This window comes from Theropithecus gelada, chromosome 1 (assembly GCF_003255815.1).
Source record: "Theropithecus gelada isolate Dixy chromosome 1, Tgel_1.0, whole genome shotgun sequence".
Taxonomy (NCBI): Eukaryota; Metazoa; Chordata; class Mammalia; order Primates; family Cercopithecidae; genus Theropithecus; species Theropithecus gelada.
This window is the reverse complement of record NC_037668.1, coordinates 98,849,273-98,868,654: the sequence shown is the minus strand read 5'-3', so window position 1 is coordinate 98,868,654 and position 19,382 is coordinate 98,849,273. Positions and strand designations below refer to the sequence as shown.

The window sequence follows — 19,382 nt, the reverse complement described above, 5'->3', positions numbered from 1 at the left end:
CTGTTACTGCCTGAGAAGGTCATTACAAGACTGAATAAAGTGACAAACACGGAAATGAAAACTTAAGACAAAAGTAACTATTTTAAGGAAGGCTCCAGGGGTAGAAGAGAACTCCCTGCTTTTAGGGAGCAAAGGCAGCCCTTTGTATTTATTGGGTAGAAAGAACAGGGAGGAGGAGGTAATGACGGGTCAGCTGCTTAATTGATCACAGGTTCACATTATTACTAACAGGCTTCACATTTGCCTAATCACAAGAAACACTTGTGCCTGGATTGTGACTTCCCTCCCGCAGTTCTTCTGGGTGGCATACAGTTTGTCAGTTTGCCAACATTCTGCATTTATGAGAAACAGTTTACTGTTTACTCACATAGTCTCCAGTAGTACACTGAGTTGATCACGACCCTCACTCTTTCGGCCTCCAACAATAGCAACTCCATAGCAGTCTCTATGGTGTACAGCTTTCCACTGCCTTCCATAAACCCCAGGGAGAGTTCAGGGAGGCTGGAGGAGAGTCAGGGAATGGTAACTGGCTTTCTCCTTCATGTCCACACATACATGCGGTGACACCTCATCAGCCTGTATACTAAACAGCTTGTGACCATTTCTTCTTTCTCTGTGAAGTTTCTGTTCTTTCTCCTGCTTCTGGATTTTGACTCTGAGGCCATTGTAATGGAGAAGTAAGGATGTTATCTCCTACTCCTCTTTCTATGCTCTCCCCTCTTCTAGCACTAGAAGGATTTTGTCTGCAAAGGACCTTCCTTGCAAAGGTTTTCTCCTGCTGCTCAAGTTGGCATTGGCTCTCCCTTTTCCCTCGGGCTATCATGATGGAAGGGTTTCCATGAGAGTGGGAAGGGGACAGAAGACAATATTATCACCAATTCAGGAAAATGTACTGGGAAGTTTTTGAAGATTTAGAGAACATTTTTATTGTTTCACCAAAATATCTCTTTAATTTTTCTGAATTGTGTAACTTTATCCTTAACTGTCTTTGAAAAATATGTATTTTTCTTGTTTTTTTTTTTTCTTTAAATTATTAACTAAGTTAAAGGGCTTTCCTTATTGACTTAAATTTTTTTAAATTTTATTTCTAGAGACAGGGTCTCACTGTGTTGCCCAGGCTGGAGTGCAGTGGTACAATCATAGTTCACTGCATCTTCTAACTCCTGGGCACAAGGGATTCTCTCATCCTCCCACCTCAGCCTCCTGAGTAGCTGGGACTATAGGCTCACACAGCACACCTGACTAATTTAAAACTTTTTTTTGGTAGAGGCATATCTTGCTGTGTTGCCCGGGCTGGTCTCAAATTCCTGGCCTCAAGTGATCCTCCCACCTCGGTCTTGCAGAGTTACCCTTACTGTTTTATTAGTAGAGCAACTTTGAATAGTTAGAATAATTTTGTTAATTTAATGAATTTTTTTTTTTTTTTTTTTTTTTTTTTTGAGACAGAGTCTCACTCTATTGCCCAGGCTGGAGTGCAGAGGTGTGATCTTGGCTCACTGCAACCTCCATCTCCCTGGTTCAAGTGATTCTTGTGCTTCAGCCTCCCAAGTAGCTGGGATTACAGGTGTGCACCACCACACTTGGGTAATTTTTGTATTTTTAATAGAGACTGGGTTTCACCACATTGGTCAGGCTGGTCTCAAACCCCTGATCTCAGGTAATCCACACCCATTGGCCTCCCAAAGTGCCAGGATTACAGGCATGAGCCACCGCACCCAGCCTTGATGAACTTTAATAATGTTACTATTTATATCAATTAGCAACATAGCAGATACTCACAACAGCTAAACCATACAGAACTGTTTATCTAGTAACAACAATTTCTGTACTCAACCCAATGGTTATGTGTACAATTCGTCCTCCGGGCAGTTCAGGCTTTCCATGGCAATAAATCCCTGGGGACTAGGACCTTTTAGGAGGCAGCCTCTTGTTAAAGTCTGCTTCCAGGGATATGGCTGTTTCCTCATGGTTCTGAGAGCCAAGAGGTTCTATTTGTGGAACAAACCAACCAAATTCAGTGAATCAGAAAGTGACAAAGATAGTTCAGGGAAGGATTAGTCTCTAGACTACTGTATTTTTGATACCAATAATTGTTCTTCCTTTTGCTTGTTTTACCTTTACAGAGCTGGGAGCACATAAAAGATAAGGCAGGATGTGAATTTGACCAGGTGTTCATGTTTATCACCAGGCTGAAAGAAAAAAATTCTCCCTTTGGCACATAAAGAGCCTTCTAAATCAGACAGCAAATCATAACTAGTGTCACTCTGTGTCAGGCATTGTGCTGCGTTCTTTAGAGGTACAGAATACTTACGACACAGTCTCTGGTTTCAAAAAGCTTGAGTCTTGTTGAAAAGATTATCCATTCATTCACTAAATATTTAACGAGTTCATACTATGGGATAGGCACTGTGATATGTGAGCATAGAGCAGAAACGAGGTAGATTTGAACCCCGCCTCAATGGAACTGATAATCAAGTGGTACTGATAGTCAATGACTGACTCTGGATGTTTCCAAATATCCCCAGTTCTAGCCATAGAAAGTTCCTTTTTTTTTTTTTTTTTTTTTTTTATTTATTAAAAAAACGCAACCACATCCTGGGTGACTTCATGAAATGCAGTCCCTCTCAAGCACTCTGATGGTTCCGGGGAGTGATTAGGCTCTGGCCGTCACTGACAGGCCTCCCTCTGGGCTGTGCTCTTGCATTTCCACAGGTCCCTTCAGGCTCTCTCTGATCTGTTTCTCTAGGTGGCTCTCCTCTCTCTACTGTGCTTCTAGTCAGTCTGGGAAGCCTCCTTTTCTCATTCTTCAAAGCTTCACCCTCATACAGCTCCTTATTCACTTACTTGTGTAGCTTCTTTTTAGAAATTTGTGATTTATTTTATTTTTAATTGACAAATAGTCACTGTATATGTTCTGTATTTATAGGGTATGATGTGATGTGTTGATATATGTTTATACTGTTCAGTGATTAAGCCAATTAACAAATCTATCACCTCTTTATTAGTCTTTACTGAGACCTTCAACTGAGCCAAGGGTGAAGGGGGTTGGAGGAAGTGAAAAAACAGTGGAATTTAAAAGCAGAGATAACTATTCCTAATGGTTATTGACTGCTCCCTTTCATAGATGTCCACAAATGGACAGTACATTTTTTAGCTCTGCTAATATGGAGTGGGAGAGAGAGAGGAATGATGGTGGAGAGGTGGACAGGACACTTGTGGCCCGTGAAGTAGATGTTCATCTTTATTTCAAGGACAATAGAAAGAAAAGCAGCAATTTTACAAAGCATATATGTTGGGATGTCTGTGTATGTCTGTGTGTAATGAGCAGATTCTCTTTAGAAACAGTTGTGTGGAGAATGGCTTAGCTACCAATATTAGGTGGCATATGCTAGATGCTGGATGAGCAGGAGTAGTGTCATATACTGATCAATGTTTTCCCTCCCAAATCTGACAGTAGGTCTGTCAGACATCAGGAATTTCTTCCCAACAGCCCGGGGGGGTGGTGGAATACTGCAGTCCAATCACAAATGATATTCCCAAAGTGGGAGGCAGCAAGTGTAAGACTGAGCTTATTTATGTAGCAGGTCTGTGTGATTACACACACTATTGTAAAATATACCTGGTAGAATAATTTCATGGAGAAAACATCCCTCTTGACCTGGTATCAGAAGTAGATGTACAGGGAAGTGAATGAAGCTGAAGTTTCAAAATCTCTCACTTGCACAGGCCTTTTCCTAGGGACCTAGTTTTATATTCATTTTATTAAAGAAAGTTTTATACTCTTCAGATGCCACAAAACCTGGATCCACCTCTGTCCAGTATAGTCTCCATGTATTCATGGAGAAAATGGAATTTGAACTTGCCCTTCAAAGAAAATTAGCCTGTGCATGTCAAAAGGAATGGGAGCCCATTCTGAATGAGGATAACTGTGGGGGCAGTGTGGAGGGTGCACTGGAGGGCCATGAGTCAATTAATTGATGGGTACCAGGGATCACTAAAGCAAGTGTCGGATACCCAAACCCATCACCTAAGGTGTTTGTGTTCGTTGGTTATTTATGTTCTTTGGGCCATAGGAAATAGATCACCACTTACATTAACTTAGGCAAGAGGAGGTTTATTGTAATAGAAACAGCATTATGAGCCATGCACAGTGGCTCATGCCTATAATCCCAACACTTTGGGAGGTTGAGGCAGGAGGATCACTTGAGCTCAGGAGTTAGAGATCAGCCTAAGCAACATAGTGAGACCCTATCTCTACAAAAAATAAAAACATTAGCAGGGTGTGGTGATGCATGCCTATAGTCCCAGCGACTTGGAAGCCTGAGATGGGAGGCTTGAGCCCAGGATGTCAGGTTATAATGAGCTGTGATTGTGCCACTGCACTCCAGCCTAGGTGACCAAGACAGAGTCTGTCTTGAAAGAAAGAAAGAGAGAGAGAAAGAGAGAGAGAGAGAGAAAGAAAGAAAGAAAGAAAGAAAGAAAGAAAGAAAGAAAGAAAGAAAGAAAGAAAGAAAGAAAGAAAAGAAAGAAAGAAAGAAAGAAAGAAAAGAAAGAGAAAGGAAGGAAGGAAGGAAGGAAAGAAAAGAAAGGAAAGGAAGAAAAGAAAGAAAAGAAAGAGGAGGGGAGGGGAGAGGAGGAGAGGAAAAGAAAAGAAAAGAAAAGAAAAATGAAACAACATTATGGCTTGGAGTGTGTAGGCTGGAGTTGGAGAGTAGATTAAGATCCCAAAAATCAACAACTGGAGGAAATGGAATCCCTTGCCTATTGTCCACCATTATTGGACCCAGCTATTTTCTGCTTGTCATAATTGTGTTTCTATTAACAGTTGTCTATTTTTTTCTCTGTATTGTCAATATAATTTCTTAGCTTAATCATCTTCTTCCTCATGGCTCTGTTCCTGATACTAATCTTCCTTATTTTCTTAAGATTCTCAAGAAAGGAAGTCTCTTCCTTATAAGGTCACTTTTCCTTGACTGGCAAAGTCATAGATCAGTGGCTAACCTGTGGCTTGAGCTTGCACATCTTGTCCAATCAAGTATGCCTAAAATGTACAGAATCTTTGCACAAAATAGGTGACCTGTAGTTGCCCCTTCAGCAGAAGTTGTGGGACAGGGAATTTTCCTTACAAGAACCTGTAGGTGAGGCTAGCATAATAAATGGCCTGTCCGTTATGGCCGAAATAGGAATAGCTAATATTTTCTGAGTGCTTACTTTGTGTCATTGTGTCAGATTCTGTTCTAAGTGCTTAATATACATTAACCCCTTTTTTAAAAATTTAAGAGTCAGGGTCTTGATCTGTCACCCAGGCTGGAGTGCATTGGTGCAATCATGGCTCAAATTCCTGGGCTCCAGGAATCCTCCTGCCTAGGTCTCCCAAAGCACTGGGATTACAGACATAATGGGTGGTCTGCATTAACCCTTTAATCCCACCAACAATCTTATAGGGGTAGGTACAACCTTTATTCCCATTCCACCAAGAAGGAAACTGAGGCCAGCAAGTTGCAGTAACTTACCCAAGGTCACGCAGCTAATAAGTGGTGGAACCAGGATTCCAGCTGGGCAGTATGTTCTAGAGTTTACCCTTCTTCCTGCCTAGGGTTTTTGGCTATCAATCTCCCCAAACTATGTCAAAGTTCCCACTTATTTGAAAGTGGTAACAGTTCTATTTCTCCAATTGCAATCCAGCTCTATCCAATCTTAGTCCAAAAGTGAAACATCCACAATAACCAGCTGTATTTGCTCGCTGCCTTCCACTCTTGCTCATTCAGTCCTGTCTTTGTTCAAGCCGTTCCCCACCCCCTTCCAGTTCTTTTCATGCTCTGCACCTCCTTATGAAACCTTAACTCCCCTCAGTTACTTTTATATTTCCCCTTTCTCTGAATCCTTAAGGCTTCTACAGTCTGTACTATTGTGAGGAGACCAGTATAACTGCATTTAAGGTCTATTATCTTTAGAATATATTTTGATGTTTTAGAAAGAGAAAAACACAGAACCCCCTTAAAAGATGAAGATTCAGAAAGCAGTGCTAGAAGTTACAAAGCCTAGTAACTGTACAATCTCTTTGGATAGTGAGGCTGTAAAAACTCCAAAAGATGAAGTTAAATTGAGGAGACGGTTGTAAGGCATTAGAGGCTTTAATACAGTTTGAGTTGCTCAGAGTCTCATGAAGGGGTGGAATGTTCATTGGAAGGAGAGTCCCTGGCCTACCCACTTTGTTTCCCCAGGCAGTTTGAATCCTGAGAGGAAAGATAAGAAAGGAAGGAAACTTTGGAAAGTAAGAAGGGGAAACAGTTTATTTTTGTTGTTAGTGTGATAGAGCAGGCCCCGGACTAGAAATGATGGCTCACACCCAAAAGACCAGCAAGTAAATAAGGACAGTAGATAATGTGCCAGCTATACCCATTTCCTCAGAATTCTGCTGAAGTGACAAGTCTATCTGTATTCCCTGTACAGAATAACTAATAAATTTTTTATGAAAGCTATCTTTTTACAACTAAATCATGTATTAGGCACCAAAAGCCTGGTTTCTAGTTCTGGTTCTAGGTCTAGATTTGAGCAAGTCAACTTCACTCAGCTTAAATTTTTTTTTCACCTATAAAATAGAAATAATATCTACTCACTTATAGACATTGTATGTAAAAACATGTAGAAGAAATCGTTCATTCAAACATCACATAGGAATTAAACCACGTTGTGGCTGACTCTGGTTTAGTCACAGGTTCCATCAACAAACAGAAACATGAAAATCTCTGCTCTTGTGGGGCTCACTGAGTGGTATAATTGGCCCAGTTCACATGTTTTAGTTTCTTAACCCTGCTCAGTTATCTACACTTTTATTTTTTTAAAGAAACAAGCATTTGCTCAATAAGGTATGTCCTAGGGTATTTATGCGGGGATTAAATCTACAAATCTATTACTGGGCCTAGTGATAGAGCAGAAAGAGGAAGCTAGATTCCAGATAGGACTTTGCTGCAAGCTCACTTTTTGACTGTAAAAAAAGTGGCTTCGTATCCTCATCTGTAAATAAGAGAGTTGGATTACATCATCTCCAAGGCTCCTCTTAGCTTTAAAATGTGCAGTTTCGTTTACGCCCACAGGGATCACTACTCTCTTGGTGGCTTGGTGCCTAAGAAGAACTTGCCAATGCTCAGAATATAGGCTGCAAATTCTAACAAAGTAGATGATGGTGAACATCACCATCTTATGCTCTGGACTGTGACTATGTGCCATTTTCTATTATTTCTTGTTATTTCAATTGCTTCCCAACTAGGGTACACACTCCTGCAAGGCAGGAATCAAGAAGTGCATTATACATATTATTATCTGGATCAGGAAAGACTCCTTTGATATCAGAAGCCTGGATTTGTATTTCTAAACTTATCTGTATTTTCCCCCTTGAGTAGGTCAAATGCTGCTCCTACTACCTTATATGTTTTGCTTATTAATTTGACCAATTAACTCTATTTTGTCATGAACAATATAAAATTTAGTTCTACTCTTATCAGAATAATGTGTTCATTCCAGCTTAATGAAGTTTCACTATACTTGCATAAAAAGCAGGGGAAGGTTTGTCAATTCTAGAACTTAATATGCAGTACAGGTATGTCTAGCCTGAGTACTACAATACCAGATGAGAGCATATACCAAAAGTTTCTAAGAGACTAGTTTTATTAGCACAGGAATGAAAAACAATTACAGAATTTGGAGGGAGTGAGGCAGTAGAGTGTGATTAGGACCCGTGTTCTGGAACTAGACTCCTGGCATTTGAATTCAAACTCTACCACTCACCTGGAGGTGACCCTAGGCGAGTTACTTTACCTATCTATGCCTCCGTTTCTGCATATCTCAAGTGAAGATGATAAGAGTACCAATTACAAATAATTAAATGAATTATTATTTGTAAAGTGTTTGAACAGTGTCTGACAAAGGGAGAGGACCTTCTAATTCTGGTCAGTTGTTTAGGAGGGAGTTAAAAGGAGAGGAATTAGGAGCATCTGACACTGTATGTCACTTTAAAAAGCTGGTGGTAAAGGAAGGCAAAACATTGGACTGCGCTTGTAGGAAGGAGTAGAGACAAACAGTCAAGCACAGGTGTTTGTGTGTATTGGTTTCCCAAGACAAGGGAAGCCTCCACATATCTGAAAGTGGATGGAAAGGAGCCAGTGGTCAGGAAGTTGGAAGAGGGAGGGGATAGCTATGGGAGCGGGATGACCTGTAACAAGGACTCAATTAATCAGAGGTGAAGAGAGGGAATTCTAGGATAGTTTTCTCTTTGTTCCTTCAAAATCTAGCTAGCTTTATGCCATGTTACAAATCTGGCCTTGAAATTCTGAAGGTGACAGCACAGACCATCATAGTCCTCAGTTATTCAGGATCAAGCAGTGTGGATGGGGATAAATTAGTGAGCTGGTGTGGGTGAGCAGAGATAACTATTAACGACATGATGGAAAGTAGCTATAACCCTGTGGTACAGCTGGGTCATTCTGGAAGGAATGATGCAGACAAACTGGCATAGTGTTCAGCCCACAGAGGCAACATGGCTCTGTGAATACAGGCATCAGGCATCCTCAGCTAAACCATAAACAGCCACAGGGTCTACAAATGAGCCATAGCAGAAGGCCAAACAAATGAGCTATGCTTGTGTAGTCTCCATTTGGTGTCTGTGGCATCTGCATTCACACATCAATCATCTTTCAGAATTGCCATAGGAAAACAATTTAGCCCAAGAGTTAAATTCAAATTGGAAGATCAACACCGACCCTTCCCCCAAGTACACTGATAAATAGTCTGCACCGCCTTAACTGAATTATTTAAAAATATCCTGTAACACAGTTTAGTAAGTAAAGCTGTCTAAATTGAAATCTTTGGGCTCTCACATCCAGAGGGAGGATAAACTTTGCTGGCAGACTGGATATCTTATATACTGGGAAATTTGGGAAGAACGCAACAGAGCTGTAAGTTTAGTTGGAACAAGAACAAGATTTATTTCAGGCAGGAAGATCCTAGGCAGCATGAAGGAAAATCTTTATGGCTGCAAGAGCTGATATGTCTAAGAGAGGCTCATTAGTACCTGCTCATTCTTATACTTTCAGGACAGGCCATATTTGGTGTGAACGAAGATCAGGGTACTAAAGGGTTTAAGCATGAAATGAAATTAAAGGCAAAGGGGTTTGGCATCACCTGACATATGGTAGTCTTTATCTTTTAGAAATGGGAAACTTTCAAAGATATTTATGATTTGCCAAGATTTGCCTTGGAAACAATATGCAGGACATGTTAAGGAGAAGGAAAACTTGGGTCAGAAACAGTAGTAACAAGGCTATTAGTAGATCAAATCATATATAATCTCCAATACACAACAATTTTTAAAAATGGAATTGATTTTTTGGAGCAGTCCATAGCAGAATTGAGAATTACAGAGATTTTTCACAGACCCCCTGTCCCCACATATGCATAGCTTCCTCCATTATCAATGTCCCCTACCAGAGTGGTATATTTATTGCAGTTGATGAATCTACAGTGACAGCATTATTACCCAAAGTCCATAGTTTCCGTTAGGGTTCACTGGGTTTGGAAAAATGTATAATGACATGTCCACTATTATGGAATTGTAGATTAGTTTCAGAGCCCTAAAAATCCTCTGTGCTCCACAGACAATGCCTCTAGGGAAACATATGCTTCAGAACTCTTGGCTCTTGACAAATTACCTTGCAGTGCTTCTTCTTTTAGGTTTTTTTTTTTTTTTTTTTTTAATGTAATCTCCTGCTATTTGCATTGTACAGGTATGTGATATCGAAATTCCTACAGCTGTAGTCTACTTCTAAAGTTTAGCCAACAAATAATGCAAGCCCAAGGGCATTTCCTTAGTTAAAGCAGGGCTCTAAATAAGAACCAAGCAGCATAAAAGCAGGAAGAGGAACCTAGTGGTCAGCTAAGGTGAGAATTTATCCTAACCAGATCATTCCTTAGCAGATGGAGAATCTTCTCACATAGGAGTACAACGGGGGCTTTGAAAGTCTTGCAGAAAAAAAAATGTTAAAAAACCCAAAAACTTGTTTTCCTTTCTCTTCAAAGTCTGACCAGTCTTCCAGAACCATAAAATCTCTGTGCGAATTGCCACTAAACATTTTCTGTTTGCTGTGGAATAGGTATTGGTCAAAGTGTAACTTCTGCTGCAAAGAAGACACGGCATTTTATGATTCTTCACACAGCACTGCCTGCCTAAAACAGAAATCATCCATTAGCTTAACGCAGTTAAGAATTGGAAAACTATATGCCTGTCTGGACAGCTTGTATAAGGCCATGCCACTTAAGATGGCCATGTTGCTTAAGATAACCTTAATTAAATTTTTGAGAGATAAAATAAAACCTTAGGAAGCCAATTTTAAAAGACTGAAGAAACAATGGATTTTATTTTTTTCTCCTTTCTCTTGTAACACATTTTTATGAGGAATTCATTTTATTCTGTCTTTTTCTTAAAGACAATTACTGAGAAATTTATTTTTAAAAAAAAAAAAAAAGGAATCCTTTTTTGGCTGTAACATCCAATGAATTTAGGAGATGTGTAACATGGAGAATGCTGCTGAGGGATGGGCCTCGGGACTGGCTGTGCAGCACTGTCCGTTCAGGCCACAAATGCCTTTCCACCATGATTTCTGTGCCAGGCACTGTGGTAGCTGCTGGAGACTCAGTGGTAAGCAAAACCAGGCATGGTTCCTGCTCTCATGAAGCTTATAGCTTAGGTACAATGACACATATTCAATAAATAATCACACACATAACTATACGTTTCATATAACACCAGTTCCTGAAAGAAAAATAATAGTAGATGTCATATAGTGGGGGACCAGTCCTAGTCAACAGGATGTTCTCCAAGGAAGTGATTCTCCAAGTTGAGATCTATCAGATGAGTAGAAGTTAGCCAGGTGATGAAGAAATGGAAGCATACTCCAGGCAGAAGAAAGTGCAAGTACAAAGGCCCTGAGGTATAAAGGAGGATGACACTGTTCTTAATGTTCGAAGATGGCTGGTATAGGCTGAGCACAGAAGACCAAAAAGGCAAAAAGTTTGAAAAGAGGCTGAAGTTGTGTCCCGAGGCCAGATAAAACAGCCTTTGATGTCATGTTAAGAATTCTAGTCTTTATCCCAGAGCAATGGGAAATCACGAAAAATAATCAGCTGGAGGGTGTTTGAATTAGATTTCTCTTCACCAGTCACTTGAGGTCAATGAGTTCTTATTCAGTGTTTAACAAGTGCTGCGATAACTTCCCCAGTCATATCAGACATGGTCTCGGCTCGCAAGTGGTATTTGATGTCTAAGTGTCAGAGGAAATAAGTGTGAGTCAAAGCTTGGAAGTAGAAATGAGATGGTCCTAGGAAGGTAATATCTAAAATATTCTTATTCATCATAGCCAAAGTGACTTTGATATGCACCTTTTGGTTTTGCTTTTCTTTCAAAATACTCAAAGAAGTGTGCTGTGAAATCCTCTGTCTGTTCACAGATCAGGTACCACACAAACAACTATGCATCCAGCTCCACCTCCTTACCCTGCCAGTGTTCCTCAACCTTGATGTGGAGTGACCATTTGGAAAGGTGAGATTTAGAAACTGCTGGGATTTACAGCATAGCCTCCTCCCATCTCTCTGTTCTAATCTGAGTTCATGCTACAAAGGCAGACTATCTCTGAGAATTAAAATGCACATTAAACGTATACGTCTGATTAAGAGTACTAGATTCCTTAGAGGAATTGTTGTTTTTAAAACTCTACTTAAGTTTCCTCCAACCAAGAGGTTTTTGAAACTGACTCGAGTCTGATCTTGTGACTGATCAAGTCTCTTGCCATGAAAGAATCTGCAAGTCACTGATTTTTTCATAGTAAGGACAGTTTCCAGGAGTATGTTAAGGCTAAGCTACTCCTATTTTAATTAGGTGTCAGAATCCAGCGTGTTCGCCATATGGCTCATATGGCTAGCACACTCTTAGTTGAACTTTTGATTAGATCTATTTTGAATAAAACATGTACTTCAATGAATGAATACTCTAAAAGGCAGAAGAACTTAATCCCAAATGTCACGTATCAAATTTCGAGCTTTAGCTTCCTCCCTCAAGCACCTCTTTTTAATATTTCTATTAGTGGCTAATTGAGTGGAAAGTCTGCTGGGTATTATAGCATTGTGTGATTTTTTTTTTTTCTTTTTAAGAAAGACTGTGGAAAGGTTTATTTTTGCAGAGATAGCACACTTGACTTATCGATAAAATGGGTTGAACTCTTCATTTTAGTGAAAAAGCGTGCTCATTTTATTTTATTCTCTGGGTAATGTCAGGTACAGTAACTCCTTTGGTCAGTACAAGTTGTTATAATGGATGTGAACATTCAAGCAGCTCCGTTTCTTTAGACATTTATCCTCCCATGGTTGAGGGAACTGAGAGATAATCTCCTGTTTTTCAGGGGAAGAGATGAATGTGTTTTTTCAATAGAGATATATAGTGTGCCACTTAGAAGATAAGAACAAGCTGGTTGATTCTAGAAAATAGCTTTAAAAGCAGGAGTCCAATACAATTTTTACTCAACTCACATTTATAATCCTATATCCTTCCCCACATCTATCTATCTATCTATCTATCTATCATCTATCTATCTATATGTATATAACACACACACACACACACATACATATGTGCACACTGGGTGCTGTTTTGCTATTAATACAGATTCCCCTAGAAAACAAATGAAGGGAAATTAAGAGAGACACCTTGTTTCCATCTCTTTTTTGGTAGGTTCACTCTAATTCCATTTTTAATTTTTTAAAGTAAATCTTATTATACTTTTGCTCAGTTATAAAAATAAGCCCTGTTGTCTATGGAAACTTTGGAAAATGATGAAAATTAGAAAGAAAAGCAGCTTACTAAACTTTAGTCTCACTAGTCAGTAAAAATTAAGTATCATGTTAGTGTATGTTTTTCTATACTTTTTTTCCTACAGTTCTTACATTTTGTTTTACACGTTTATGTTAATATTATGATATACATTTTTTAATCTTGTTCTCATTTTGTTTAGCATAAAATAAGCATTTCTCAGACTATTTGCAAATTATTTGTGAAGCCATTTTAATATTTATATAATAGCCTATCTAAATAATACACTATAGTTTACTTAACCATATGGTCAATTTTGTGGTCAAATTTGCCACACTGATGAAAATATTACTCTATCATTACCCAAGTACTGAAAGGCAGAGGTTTTAAAAAACTGTTTATGTATATGTATTTTACCATAAGGAGACTTTATGGAATAATCAATATGTAATATTTAATATTCTTTAAAGATACATGTAATCAGACTGTTTGCTAAAATAATTAGAGAGATTTAAAATTTCATCGACCATGTGTGATAAAATTTGCTTTACTCTAATTGGCACTGTGTAGTATCTTAAAAAAAATGAACAGAATACTTTAATTTTTTTTTTTTTTTTGAGACGGAGTCTCTCTCTGTCACCAGGCTGGAGTGCAGTGGCATGATCTTGGCTCACTGCAACCTCCGCCTCCCAGATTCAAGCAAATCTCCTGCCTCAGCCTCCCAAGTAGCTAGGACTACAGGCACACGCCACCATGCCGAGCTAATTTTTTTTATTAGTAGAGATGGGGTTTCACCATGTTGACCAGGATGGTCTTGGTCTCTTGACCTCATGATCCACTCACCTCGGCCTCCCAAACTGCTGGGATTACAGGCATGAGCCACTGCGTCTGGCCTACTTTGATGTTTTCATAGGAAAATATTCTATTTCCTGGCTCTTTCAGCTTGTATTCTTCTTTATTTCTTTTTAGACTAGAGTTATATACTAACTGAAACTTATTTTTACAACAAAATTATTTGACCACTTATTGTGCCTACAATTGCTTTTTTAAAAATAAAACACATGTAATTACTTCAAATGAGAATGTTTTAAATGTTAAAGCAAACAAATTTATTACTTATATTTTACTCCTCACACCATACACAAAGTTATAAAAAAAAAAATCCCCATCCGTGCTTATTGCATCTTTCTCTCTCTATTCTAACAGACAATGAAAGAACGGAGTCGGACATTTTATTGCAATTCCTGCTTCCCTGAATTTGCGTATTTCTTCCCACCTGACAAGGAGAATTATATTTTGATTTGGATTATTTCTTCATTTTTATCTGTTTATTTTAATGATTGTTTTGTTGGTAATATCCATGGAGATCAACTTTATTATTATTATCCATGCCTCCGAATATTAGATTGGTTTCTTGAATGGCATTTTGAATATACATTTAAGAAGTTGGGAAGAATTTCACAGATGATGATTGGAGGAAAAGTGATGAAAAGAAAGACCTGTGTTCCACGAATTTTCTCGAGCTTCAAACCTTTACATGAGTCTTAACTGAAGTGGACATCTTTACATTTCATGACAGCTTGATTTTACAATATGAGTTTGAAAAATCAGTATAAGTTTACGATGGTGAAAAGTCAACATATTGAGAGCAATAATTCAATTAATAAAATATGAACTTAATGAGATATAAAAGCAAATGAGGGCAGGAGGGAATAGTGACAAAAATATTTGTGCCCAATTATGATTAATGTTTTAGAGATGTTGTGTCCTTGTGGGCTTAGCATGGAACTAAAAGTTTCTGAGTTTCAATTCTGGTTGTGTGTCATTTAGTAACTCAGGAATCTGCTTAATTGTTATTTCTAAGCTTTTGACAACAAAGGAGTGATGCAGCTAAGGGCATCCTTGAAGTGTCATAAAAAACAAATTTGAGATTGGATGATTAGCTGCACAGTTAGAGTGATAAAAAAATCCAGGCATGCCTTCTGATTCACCATGATCAAGTCAGGATTTCTTAGTATTTCTTTGCTGGCAGCATATACGAAGGCAAAATTAATAAATAACATAGTTGTTGAATAACAAATTTTGTAACATTTTTATAAAACAAAAGAATCTATTTTGTCTGTATTAAAATAAAAAACTTTGTGGACTTTTAAAAGATATACTTGAGTCATCTAATAGTTTTCAAATGATATGCTTACCTGCTTTTAAATTCAAGCAGCCTTTCTTCTTCTTGTCCTTTTTTTTCTCTTCCTCCCTTTCTTCTGTCCCCTCGTTTACTTAATTCACCACATATTTACTGAGTGTCTCCTCTGTAGGTACCATGCTAAGGGCCATACTTCACCTATACGACATCTTGGGAAGCGATGAAAACATGGTCTCAGAAGTTTTGCCATAGGATCGTATGCTGTGACTACATATCATTCCTGCCAACTATAATGACTCAATTGTAGAGTCCTTCTTAAACAGCAGAACCAGTTGTGAATTAGCTATAAAAACCATAACTACTTTCTTCCAAATCTATACTTAAAATGGTCTTAACTAGCACAAAGCTGATGCTCTACACAATCCCTTTACTTAAGTTTAAATTCAGTGAATTTTACTGAGTACATAGTATTTGCCAACATCGGAAGAATGTCCATTCTTCTGTTACCGCTGTCTGTTCCTCATTCATCTGTGTGACTAGCTGTCATCTATTCACAGTTTTATTTTTACAAAAGATGGTACAGTTTATAGAGGGCTTCACCAATTTTTCATAACTAATATAAGTAAGAATTCAAATTCAGGTTCAAGTTTTTAAAATTCCAGGTGTACTGTTCCTTCTTACAGCACAATGGAATGAAAGATTTGCTGCAATTATATTCTGTTTACGAGACAAAGTAATGTGGTAACAGAAATACGAGTTTTGGAATCAAACTTGGATTTAAATCTGGCTGTGCCACTCACAAGCTCTGTGACTCTGAGAAAGTTAATTAGTTTCATTGCATCTCAGTAAATTAATCTATAAATTGAAGATAATAGTACTTACCTGTAGGGTAATTGTAATAAAGTGCATAAAATGAGTATTGCACGATAGATCCTCAGAAAGTATTTACTATGATTGATTCTTTACTCAGACTTATTTCTACCTATTTAATATGAATCTCAGTTTCAACTACAAACTGGCTTCCTGACTGTGTGGGTTTAAATGTCATGAACGGAATCAACTCCAACCATCCTTTGGATGCTATTCTTGTTTATAAGACGTCATGATAATTTTTGTCCATGCAAAACCTACCCACCTCCCACATGTTCAGATCTCACCTTATCCTTAGGCCTTGAATACTTTAAGTATTTTTGTTTTTTCCTTACCTCTGTCTGCAACTTTGAAGCTACGTAGTACCCATTTTGACTATTGTATTGTACTATTCCTTAAATATTTCCGTTGTGTATGTCTCTTTCCATGTGACAAAACTGTAATTCATGGTGGACAGGACTCATTTCTTAATTTTTTCCATAGGTCTCTTGGCACTAGTGTAGTGTTTGACCCTAGAAAGATGTTACTAATTAAGTAAATTGTCAGCAAAGGTAACATGTACAAGATTAACATAAGTGAACATGATAGCTTTTTGTTTTTATGTTATTGTTCATGTTATTGGTTGTTGTCATTTCAGGTTATACTTTCCTGGTTTAAAAATGTCTACATCCAGGGAGAATAATCACAAGAAGTGTTTTTTGTTTGTCTGTTTAAGACAGAGTCTTACTCTGTAGCCCAGGCTGGAGTGCAATGGCGTGATCTCGGGTCACTGCAACCTTGGTCTCCCTAGTTCAAGCAATTCTCCTGCCTCAGCCTCCTGAGTAGCTGGGATTGCAGGCACCCACCACCACTCCCAGCTAATTTTTGTATTTTTAGTAGAGATGGGGTTTCACCATGTTGGCCAGGCTGGTCTCAAACCCCTAACCTTAAGTGATCCACTCACCTCAACCCCCCAAAGTGCTGGGATTACAGGTGTGAGCCACCATACCCAGCCCACATGAAGTTTTATATAACATGTTTATTAAAGGTTTTTTTGGTTCAAGTAATAAGTAATAAAATAATTAGAAAAGTTAGAAAAATAATGACTATTTGGCAAAAATATTTCTCATACAATGAGAAATTATCTTTGTCCAATTAGTTTAAAATCTAATGTAGAGAAACTATATATCTATATATACATATCAGTATATATATGTATATATGAGATACTTTAAAAAATAGACTTTAATTTTTAGAGTAGTTTTAGTTTCACAGCAAAACTGAGCAGGTACAGAGAACATTTTTGTTTACAATCTGCACAAATGTATCCATTGTGTACTAAATTCACTGAAAATAATGTCATGCTACATGTGTACTCAAATACTCTGGGTTGTAATTCAGCAACCCAGACTTGGTTTTTAACACCAACTTGGTTTTTAACAAGTACTGTCATCTTCATTTTCCATAAACACAAATTCTCATCATTATGTAACAAGGTTATAATGAAGATAGAACTAACCCTCAAAATAAAGTAAGATCCTTAAGAACTTTGCCCCCAAAAAAAGTTACTTGTGAAGAACTGATGCTTGATCTACAGTTTTATTGTAATTGTAGTAACTACTGTAAAGCTCTGTGGGATACATACGTGAAACAAACATACAACATTAATATGCTTTAAGTGAGCTATGTAGACCTGAGTCCTGACTATACATATAATATATTCCATGTACTTTAAAACTTACAGCTTTTGCATTGGAAGAAATGAACTGCTGCCTACTCCAGCCCCCATCGTATTGCAGCATTAGTGCTTTCATTCAGCATCAGTGCAACCCAGTGTAAAAGAAAACAAACAAATTTAAAAAAAACTCAGCTGTGCTGTTCCCAAGAGAGGTTGGACCAGGGTAATGTAAAGAGGCGTGCCAAGCCATGCCAAGATCTATTAGCCAGGAATAGGTAAGAGAACAGAGAATATTGTGTTTAGAAGGGCTTTGGCTTCCGTCAGAAGGTATATTTATCTAAGTTCTCCCAAGGAGGGAAGAGAAAAGTAGAGTCATTATCTTTTACATAATAAAATATATCCACAGAATATATGAAAATTCAGGCAGTGTTAGCTTGGGTCTGTGTTTTTAGTATCTATAAGAATAATTTTCAAAAATTAAACAAAAAATAAAATAAAAGTTATAAGGAAATTAGATGAACTAAGAGAAAAAGCTTTTCAACATCCTTAGTAATTGGAAGCACATTTCAAAGAAATCTGTTCTTAAGATAATTGTCACTATGCAGGTATCTTAAGGATCTGTATAAAATATATACTTCTCATTATATTTTTAGTTATGACTACAGAAGTGTTTAACTGTCATCTTAAAAATATCTGTCCTCATATTTTTTATTAATACAGGCTTTTATGATCTTATTAATTCAAAATATTTCTACGCTCATCCTAGATTTTCTACAGCTTTATTTTCATTATCTGAATTTTTTTTACTTTAAAAGAGTGTGTACAATAAATATTTTTAAAAACTTCTGTATTTTTATTTAAATACTCAAACACATTGTAAGCTATTGTGGCCAGGACTTAAAACACCTACAGAGAACCTATAGAGTCTAGCACAGTCAGTACTAAGCACATAGAAATTGCTCAATAAAAATGTGATGAATAGTCTCAGTGGACCAGACTGTAATGTAAATGAATGATGTCTAAGACAAGTAGGTGATATTACACTGTGAGTAATGGTGGCATTTAGTTGGCAGCTGATTCTCTATTTACATTTCTTTTTTGATATTATGCCATTTTGGTCAGTCTTTAAATTTAAGTAGTACAAGGAAGTCTTTTTTTAGACTTCTTGAAGAAAACAGCTGTATTTTTTTTTAACATGGCATGACTGCTGTTAAGAAAAACTGTAAATTAGTTCAATCATTGTGGAAGACAGTATAGAGATTCCTCAAGGATCTAGAACCAGAAATACCACTTGTCCCAGTAATCCTATGACTGGGTATATACCCCCCAAAATAGAAATCATTCTACTATAAAGACACATGAACATGTATGATTATTGCAGCACTATTTCAAATAGCAAAGACATGGAACCAACACAAATGCCCATCAGTGATAGACTGGATAAAGAAAATGTGGTACATATACACCACGGAATACTATGCAGTCATAAAAGGGAATGAGATCATGTGCTTTGCAGGGACATGAATGAAGCTGGAAGCTATCATCCTCAGCAAACTAACACAGGAACAGAAAACCAAATACCACATGTTTTCACTCATAGGAACAGAAAACCAAACACCACATGTTCTCACTCGTAAGTGGGAGCTGAACATTGAGAACACATGGACACAGAGAGGGGAACAACATACACCAGGGACTGTTGGGGAGTCGGCGGTGAGGGGAGGGAACTCAGAGGACAGGTCAATAGGTGCAGCAAATCACCATGGCACATGTACACCTATGTAACAAACCTGCACGTTCTGTGCATGTATTCTGTTTTTTTTTTTTTAAGAAGAAATAAAGAGCAAAATGTAAAC

General features: G+C 37.8%; 1 protein-coding gene across 5 annotated transcripts in view; it reads left to right on the top strand.

Annotated features, from left to right (window-relative positions):
• The window catches only part of PTGER3 (prostaglandin E receptor 3), a 200,105-nt gene that overhangs the window by 65,958 nt on the left and 114,765 nt on the right, over window positions 1-19,382 (top strand). Inside the window, exons 3-4 of one of the 5 annotated variants that reach the window (XM_025374469.1) lie at window positions 11,502-11,593; window positions 14,063-15,014. The exons of the other annotated variants lie outside the window; for them this stretch is intronic. Coding sequence (XP_025230254.1) covers window positions 11,502-11,593; window positions 14,063-14,069 — 99 coding nt within the window. The 3' untranslated portion in view covers window positions 14,070-15,014. Of the gene's footprint in view, window positions 1-11,501; window positions 11,594-14,062; window positions 15,015-19,382 lie in introns of those variants that run through there. 5 annotated transcript variants of the gene reach the window in all.